Source organism: Lipotes vexillifer, unplaced genomic scaffold (genome assembly GCF_000442215.2).
Source record: "Lipotes vexillifer unplaced genomic scaffold, Lipotes_vexillifer_v1.1 scaffold1094, whole genome shotgun sequence".
NCBI classification, from domain to species: domain Eukaryota; kingdom Metazoa; phylum Chordata; class Mammalia; order Artiodactyla; family Lipotidae; genus Lipotes; species Lipotes vexillifer.
The window spans coordinates 3,643,746-3,652,300 of NW_006792775.1; the positions used below are offsets into that span (position 1 = coordinate 3,643,746).

Genomic DNA, 8,555 nt, shown 5'->3' on the forward strand with positions numbered 1-8,555 from the left:
CTCGGTGAACAAAAAGGCACGTGTAACACTGCGCCCAAGATCACAGCTCCCAGGAGAGGCCTCTGCCACCAGCCTCCCTCCAGCCTCACGCCTGTATAGTAGCAGTATTGTTTTGACAAAAGGCCGTGGGGCTGGCTGGGCGGGACTGGGAAAAGTCAGCGTGAATGACTGTTCTCTCTCCTGAGCGGCCTCAGCTCAGGTCTAAGACAAAGTGAGACAGAAACCTCCAAAGGACCAGCACAGGCCTGTCTGCAGCTGCGGCCCTCAAAGTCAGGGAGACAGGCTCTCTGCCACCCAGCCAGGATCCAACCTTTGCTTCCTGATCATCAAGGCGTTTTAAGGCCCCTCGTGCCCTCGCGACTCCAGTGGGAACCAACCCTACAGCCAGAACTCACCCACACCTGCCGGCAGCCAAAGCCTCACCCAGAGGGGTGGTCCCTGTTGAGAGCAGGATGCCTCTACCACTAACAAGGCCAAGGTAGAATGAGGCCCGCTGAGCATATTTGGCTGCTTTCAGGGGAAGTAACGTCATCTTGTGAAACCAGCGTTCACACCAGCTCCACTATTGTAGCTTTCTATTCTAGGTACCCCAAAAGCCTCCTTATCACCAGACCCAAAGCATTCACTATTTAAGGACGCGGTGGTTCTCACTGATGAAAATAGCAAAACTAATAACAATTTCTATTTTAAACATTTACGATGGACTCAGGGGTCCCTAAGTCAACCTGCTGACTACTTTTTCTGCTCCTGATGTGTTGTAGAGACTTTGGCTGACTCTTGGTTAATCTGCACAGACACAGTTCCTGCGGGCTAGAGGTCTGGCCCCCACTGTTCATGGAGGAGATGCTCCCCGCCCCACCGTGCACAGAGAGGTTAAGGAGTTGTCAGGGGAGCATCAGCAAACCCACTGAGAAGTTGAGGGGGCCGCCCCGCTGTCCCCAGGCCGCCAAGGTCAACTCTCCCTGCGCTGCCATGCCTTCTGCCATCAGCGCAGCCAGCCGGCCAGGCGGCCGACCTTTTGCTCTCCCCAGAAAACTTCCCTTAGAAAGACTCTCAGGCTTTGCCAAGGAGAGAAGCTCTGGAAACCAGTGTTATGGTCACAGATTTCAGTGCGCCGGGGCCCCCGGGCATCAGCCAGGCCAACCTCCCCCTTTGACAGATTGAGAAACCGAGGCCCGAGAACCCAAGGTCAAGCGCCAGGGAGACTCCTAGGAGACCTTCGTCCTCCGCCCGTGAAACGGTCATCCGCCCATCTTCCCAGGGGAGGAACTGACCAGAGCAGGAAATGCCTTGACCCCGGAGGTCATTGCCGAGAAGGCCAGCCCCTCCCCGGGGCAGATGTGGGGAGGGCGTTGGTTCGGGCTCCCCACACTCGACCAGAAGGGCGCTGGCCTCGGCCCTTTTCTAAGAACAGGTGACGGTAGAAGGACCTGCCCGCCCGCCCGGCCGCCCGCCCGCCCGCCCGGGAGAAGGGGATAGTTACGTCCTCGTCCCGCTCCAGCTCCAGGCCGGCCTCCATCAGGTTGCCCTCGTACTCCTCCCGGCGGAAGCGCTTGTCATCCTCGTGGTAGTCCAGCGGGGGCTCGGGCTCGCCCGCACCCACGGGGCCTGCCTTCCCGGGCAGGGGCTGGTCCTGCCGGGCACTGCGGGCGGCCAGGCCGGCGTCGCTGTGCTGGACCCGCCTGGCCAGGGTCCTGCTGCCCGAGGCCCTCTTGTGATGGTACACCAGGACGTAATCCACCTTGCGCTTGCCGTCCCTAAAGTACAGGCCGTACTTGCACTCGGCGTCGGGGTCCACGGACAAGGAATTCAGCAGCTGTCAGGGGAGAAGAAAGCCACTCGCCGTCAAGGGCTCAGGGATGCGCCTTCAGAGGGGAGCGCGTTTCCAAGACAACTGGCCACACCCACCTGCCCTCCCCAACTCTTTCCACTCATGCCCTCTGATCACGAGGGGCCCAGACGGCTGAGAGCACTGCCGAAGGCCCTGCCGCCAAGGAGCTGACATTCACGAGACGTCGCTGCTCACGGCACTAGAAGATGCCAGGCTGCGTGCTCACAGGCGGAGGCCTCCCGCCTCTCCCCAGCGAGCTCAGGTTGCCTGGGAGGGACCAGGCAGCTGGAATGGGCTGTGAAATCTGCACGGCCGACCCCCCCAGGGGGTGCTCTTCGCACAGGCCCACAGGGTCCCAGGCAGAGCAGAGCTGAGCTCAGGTTCTGCACGTCGCGACCTCTGATGGCCAGCAGGCGTGGCAACATCGTGTCAAGGTAGCTGCGGGACCGTACCGGCCCTCGCCTGGCCCGGCTCTGCCACTGATTAGCTGTGTGGTCGGGGCCAGGCAACCACTGTGTTAGTCTCGACTCTCCCAAGTCAACTCCCAGACCTCGAGTCGAGTATTCAGCAGTTTGCCTGGGGGGTGGTCTCAGGGGCCAGAGCGAGGTGGGGGAGGGAAGGCGGTGGCCGGTAGTGGTGGGATTCAGTGTGGGTCGTTGCACATGCAGTCCTGCCTCAGTTTCCTTATCTGCCTGAAGGACTCCAGGGGGCCAAGGAGATGGGAGCCCGCCTGGGGTGGGGGATTCAAAGTCCAGGTGCCATGGTGCGTGGCTTCTGCTAAAGCCACACGTGCATCTCTAGCATCCCCGTGGGATTTGGCTGGTTATTGAGGGTATTAGGTTCTGCTGCAAGCTGGTCTTCGGAAATAAGAGAAAATAAATAAAATCATGCTGGGAAGAGGTCATACGAGCAACTCTGCACCATTCAGTCTTCGGAGCTGCACCAGAGCTAAGGAGCCAGGCCCACACCCGGGCAGGCAGCTGCTACTGGGAGAGCTGGGGGCCTGGGTGGGAGGAGGGAGCCCCAGCCCAGGACAGAGACCATGGACCACCCCAGCGCCTTTGGTGGGTCATGTTGCAGGAGAGGTGGGAAAGGGTTGTTTATCTCAATTTGTCAGGGGAAACAGAGGCCCGGCGGGGTGAGGGGCACCCGAGGTGACAGCGCAGGCAGGCTGAGCCCAGCCTGGAATCCTGTCTGCACACCCAGGGCGCCCCTCCTCAACAGTAACAGGGACTTGGGGTGACACTATTTCTCAGCATGGGGCACATCCTTTCACGGAGTCCCTGTGTGAGGGCCACTATAATTAGGGCTACTTGACCCGGAGGAAGTCGGGGCTCACGCGGGTGAAGCGATCGGGCCCTTGCTCCCCGGCGGATCCCCAACGGCCTGCTTCACTGGACACTGTTAGGCTGAGTGTAGCCGCTCAGCTGAGCTGCAGTTCCACCCTCACTGCTCCTGGAACCACAGGTCAGGTGAGGGTGGAGGGGAGCTTTGGGCAGCGAGAGGCCTCAGTAAGTCCAGGCTTGGTGCCTCTCCAGCTACGAGTCCTGAGGGGATACTCTACCCTCTCTGGGCCTCGGTTTCCGCCTCTGTAAAGTGGGTGGATAATAGAAGCCGCCCCCACTGGCAGCCAGGAGGACTGAGTAAAAGAACGTCTAGGCTGGGTGGACTCTCCCTCTAACTCCTGGGACAGGCACCCCGGGTCCATCCCAGTGTGAAGGCAGGTGCTCATTCTCCTGGGTTATATCAGGAAGGGCAGAGAAATGCAGCGTCACGGGGAGCTGGCCGCTAAAGGTGGCTCCTCTCCTTGCAGGAGAGTGGGCAGAAAAGCCAGACCCAAAGGCTGCCTGGGGGGAACGTGGAAGACGCTGGCTGACGCTGGGGAATAACGCTGCTGCTGACGGGCAGGGCAAGAGCATGGGAGGTGGTCAGAGCCAGGTGGACACGCGGGCTCTGGGCGGGCAGGGCACACCACCTGCCGCCAGCATCCTGGGCACTCCAGACTCTCAGCGTCTCTACAAGGCGTTCATCCTTATTTTCCAAACGAGGAACGCGGATCTTCTGGGCTGAGCCAGGGGCCGTGTGCCGCTCTCGAGGGCTGGAGCAGTCATCCTTGTCTCCTGCCTGCAACACCTCTCAGCAGCTTCCTCTCCCACCCCGCACCCCGGCATACACCGGAGCCAGGACATCTCACCCCCTCCTCCCTGCCTTTGCACGTGCTGCGCTCCTCACCTGCATGCCTTCCTTTCCTCCTCTGTCCTTCGTAGCTCTCCCCAGCTGCCCCAGCACTGACAAACCCCCTGTCCTCTGGGATCTGAGGTCCCTGACCTCTCCAGATCTCATGTCCTGGGACTGCCTCGGAGCTGTCCATACGTAAGCTCTTAACTCACGGGGGCCCCTCAGCAGGCTGGCAGGACACTGGGGGGCTGGGCCAGGAACTGCCCTTAACGCACTTCCCTCCAGAACCTGCTGCACACACAGCGGGCTCAGCACCTGGTGTGGGTCCCAGAAATGCTCCTGATTGGCTGGAATAATGGCTGGTACTGAGCAAAGTGGACCAATGAGTCCTTAGTGAATGGGAAGGAAATTCAGAGTGACTCCCCACCAAGTCAGAGAGCAGGGAAATTAGCGTAAGGAGAGAATTCCCCACCAACACAAGACAAGAAAATGTTACCAGGTTCAAAACTGAATGCCCGGGGCTTCCCTGGTGGCGCAGTGGTTTAGAGTCCGCCTGCCGATGCAGGGGACACGGGTTCGTGCCCCGGTCTGGGAGGATCCCACATGCCGCGGAGCGGCTGGGTCCGTGAGCCATGGCCGCTGAGCCTGCTCGTCCGGAGCCTGTGCTCCGCAAGGGGAGAGGCCACAACAGTGAGAGGCCCGTGTAACGCAAAAAAAAAAAAAACAAAAAAAAACTGAATGCCCATCCACCCACTGGGGCCTGATCGAGGACCCTCAGAGTCTGACAGTCTGCGGAGCACATAAACATCCCCTAAACATCTCCGGCCATTGGGGGGAGTGGTAGCATGGAGGCCAGACAAGATTGGGTGTCCTTTGCTTTCATCTGAAGGCCAGCTCTGCCACTTCTAGCTGTGTTAGTTATCCTTAGGCACGTAGCTTAATATCTTTGTCTCTCTGATCTCTTCTTTGTAAAATGAGGGCCAGAGGGAATAAACAGACCTCCCTCAACTAATATGACTTCCCTCAAAGGGTTGTTGGAAGGATTAAACACGTTAATATACGTAAAGGGTTTACAACAGGGCCTGGGATATGGTGCACCCTCAACAGAAATTTGCTCTAATTGGGAACTGAGACATGGCACAAGTAAAGAACTAGGGGAGGACAGGAAAAAATCATCTCATGGTCAAAGCGGACCACAAGTTAAAGATGGTGGCAGTGGAAAAGGGAGCTGGTTGCACTGCCAGGTCCAGCAAGAGGCAGAAGCAAGCACTGCTGTGAGAGTCCCAGATCCTCCCCCAAGGCCTGGCCCTGTCACTAATTTGTTGTGTGATCCTGGGCAAGTTGCTTTGTCTGTCTGCATCTTGGTTTTAAAAATTGGGGATGATCCTACCCGAATAAGTGTAAGGGGCGTGCAATCTTCAAACAGAAAGGATGGCCTCTCTTCCTAGTACATTCAACACAGGCTGGTAGGCCCGCAGGGTTTGGAGAGCAATTCTGGGCTGGGCGTAGAGGGAGCTGGGGAGGTAGATGCACAGCGAGGACCACAGAGACTGTCAGGGTGGCCATGTGACTTTTTGGGGCCCTTCCATGGAGCCAGAGTGGCTGCTTTTCTTGTGCAGGACAGGACAAGAAGGCAAAGGTCTAACTTGCAGTGGGAGCGATATGCGTCAGACTGAATGCCTAACTTCCCAATTCAAAGGCTTGGGAAAGCTTCAGAATGTCCTTTCTGTATCCTTAGGAAAGGAACAGTGACCTCTTGCTGCACTTTTGCTAAGGGCGAGGGATTTCTCATTCATCTCTTTAATGCTCGGCACCGAACGCATGGTCCTGGAATGAACGCATGCATGGGGGGGAATGAATGACAGAGGTGTGGGGTTTGCACGCTGCTACTGGTAGGGGCCACCAGATCAAGGACACCGAAGCTGAGACCCAGCCAGACCAGAGCTTAAACACCACCCCCCCCAGCTCTGAGCCTCAGTTTTTCCATCTGCGAGATGGGGACAAAAACATCTCCTCGAATTAGGTCACAGGATTCTTGTGAGGACCAAGTGTGATGGGAGAACTGAACGTATTTTGAAGATGAGCCCCTGAGCTGTCCCAAGGAAGGCAGAAAGATGGCTGTCTGAGGTTACATGGGGAGAGGTCAGGGGCCAAAAGTCCCCTTCACAGCAGGTGTGCCCTGGCCCAAATACCACAAACAGCGAGAGGGCAGAGTCTACCTGTCTCTGCAAACTTCCTCCCCAGACTCTTAGAAAAGGGCAGAAGAGGAGAATGGAGCCCTGTATCCACACCTTGGTCGCTGGACTGCGACCCAGTGCATTCTTTCTTTATATTTATTTATTTTTTATTGATGTATAGTTGATTTACAATGTTGTGTTAATTTCTGCAAAGTGATTCAGATATATATATCTGATTCAGATATATCTAATTCAGATATATATATCTGTGCCTGCACAGAGCCACCTTCGCTGGGTGACTCAAAGTAATGACTGAGCAACAATTATTGGCTTGAGCTGTGCTGGGGACGCCCTCGGAGGCTCTCCCCGGCACACTGCCTGCCCTGCACAGACAGGCCCCCAGCTCCTAGAGCCACTGCTTCCAGCCTGTCTGTGGCCATTTCTCTGGTGGGACACTGCTCAGCCCTCCTTCCTGTGGCCATGTGCTCCTGATTCACAGCCCTCCAAGCCCATCATACCTGAAGCCTCCCCACTGTTAAGAGTTGTGTGCAAAATAAGTCACTAGTCTCCTCTGGGCTTGTCCGCTTGCTTCTGGGCTGTGAGAAGCTTGAAAGAAGAGCCGAGTTGCCTCTTTGCAGACTTTGGGGCCCTCACCAGAGTTTGGGGGAGCCGAGAATTTCTGGATTGGGAGAGACAATGGGTCCCTGAACTAAAATTCCAGAGCCCAGGGGCCATTTATTAAGGGCTCCACTTTTTTTTTTCCGGTACACGGGCCTCTCACTGCTGTGGCCTCTCCCGTTGCAGAGCACAGGCTCCGGACGCGCAGGCTCAGCGGCCATGGCTCACGGGCCCAGCCGCCCCGCGGCACGTGGGATCTTCCCGGACCGGGGCACGAACCCGTGTGCCCTGCATCGGCAGGCGGACTCCCAACCACTGCGCCACCAGGGAAGCCCAAGGCCTCCATTTTTAATTTCACAGCCCGTTCATTCTCACGTTGACTCTGGTCTACCTTGGAATGTCTGTTTCTCTCCATTTCCTTAGCTGCCACCTCTACCTCATGCCTCCTAACCGGTGTCCCCCTCATTCCCACCTCTGGGTCTTCAAATATGTGATTTCCTAGTGTGAAAGGCCCCACCCTACCCCATTATTCCTCCAGAATGCTCATCCCTCCAACAGGCTGTCCACGGTCACCTGCCTCTGCGTCTTCACCCTTCCTAGCTCTCCTCTCAGCTGGTGGGTGACGTGGGACAGTCATCTGCCCCCTCCTGGCCTCAGTTTCTTCATCTGTGGCAACAGCACCTACCCCACACGGTTACTGAGAGAGTGAAATGAGTTAACACACAGCGGCGGGCCCATCGCTCTGGAAGCGTCTCTTGCCGCTGTCTTGGGTAACTTCCACCACTGCTCCTTAAGCCCCAGCTGGGCGGGGCTCCCCGGCTCGTTGGCTCTGGTGGTGTCCGGGATCCCACAGGGCCTGGCACACAGCAGGCACACAGTGTGCGCTGAAATGATGACCCTAAACTTTCAAGGTCACCACCAACACCGGTCCCTAATATTGCCAGCATTTCTGCGCAAGCCCAGCTGCAGAGGACACCCCCATGGCCCACAGGAGCCCAGGCATGACCCCAGGGGGTGCAAGGCCGGAGGGTCTCTGCCCTTCCCAGACCGCACCCCACAGGCATCTCCTTGGATGCCCGGCCGGACTCCGGCTGAGGCTAGAGAGGCAGTCTAGAGCCATCCTGGGCTTGGTCGGAGGGAAACACGGGGCTGGGGCCTCCGCATCTCCCGGGGAGGGGCTTTGGCAGTGGCTGTGTGGGCACCAGGGAGAAAGGGGGGTCTGTTCTCTCGCCCCGGAACGAGCGGCAGCGGGGCTCCCCGGCTGAGGGCGCTGGTCTCAGCCCTTCCCCCTTCAGGCAAACTTTGTTCCAGCGTTAAGCCAAAACCCACATGGGCAAATTCTGACCTCCGGGGATCCTTGCGACCGCTGGGTCCCGCCCCAGAGAGAGTGGTAGGGGTACCGGGGACCCCAGACAGGGGACCCAACCACGTGGTCGGCCAGGCGCTGGCCCACGCGGCCCGGCTACCACCCAGGCCAGGCGCGAGCGCCGGGCTGGGGACCGGGACCAGCGCGGAAAGTCAGTCTCGAGCGACCGGTGCCCGCCTGCTGCCCGGGGTGTGCGGAACTCCCGTGCCGGACGCCGCGCCGCCCCGGGGACTCCGCGCCCCGTACAGGTCGGTCCCCGGAGGGTGGCGGCGCGGTGGGGCCTGGAGGCTGCCACCCTCCCGGGGCGAGGCGGCTATCGCACCGGGGGCCCCAGCGGCCCGCTCGGGCGAAGCGGCTGCGGGCTGGGACGCGGGGCCGGGGCGGG

General features: G+C 58.8%; 1 protein-coding gene across 1 annotated transcript in view; it reads right to left on the minus strand.

The window, feature by feature from the left end:
- Positions 1-8,555, minus strand: part of ANO1 (anoctamin 1) — an 89,325-nt gene that overhangs the window by 80,559 nt on the left and 211 nt on the right. The window contains exon 2 of the mRNA XM_007466015.1: positions 1,484-1,816. Coding sequence (XP_007466077.1) covers positions 1,484-1,816 — 333 coding nt within the window. The remainder of the gene's footprint in view (positions 1-1,483; positions 1,817-8,555) is intronic.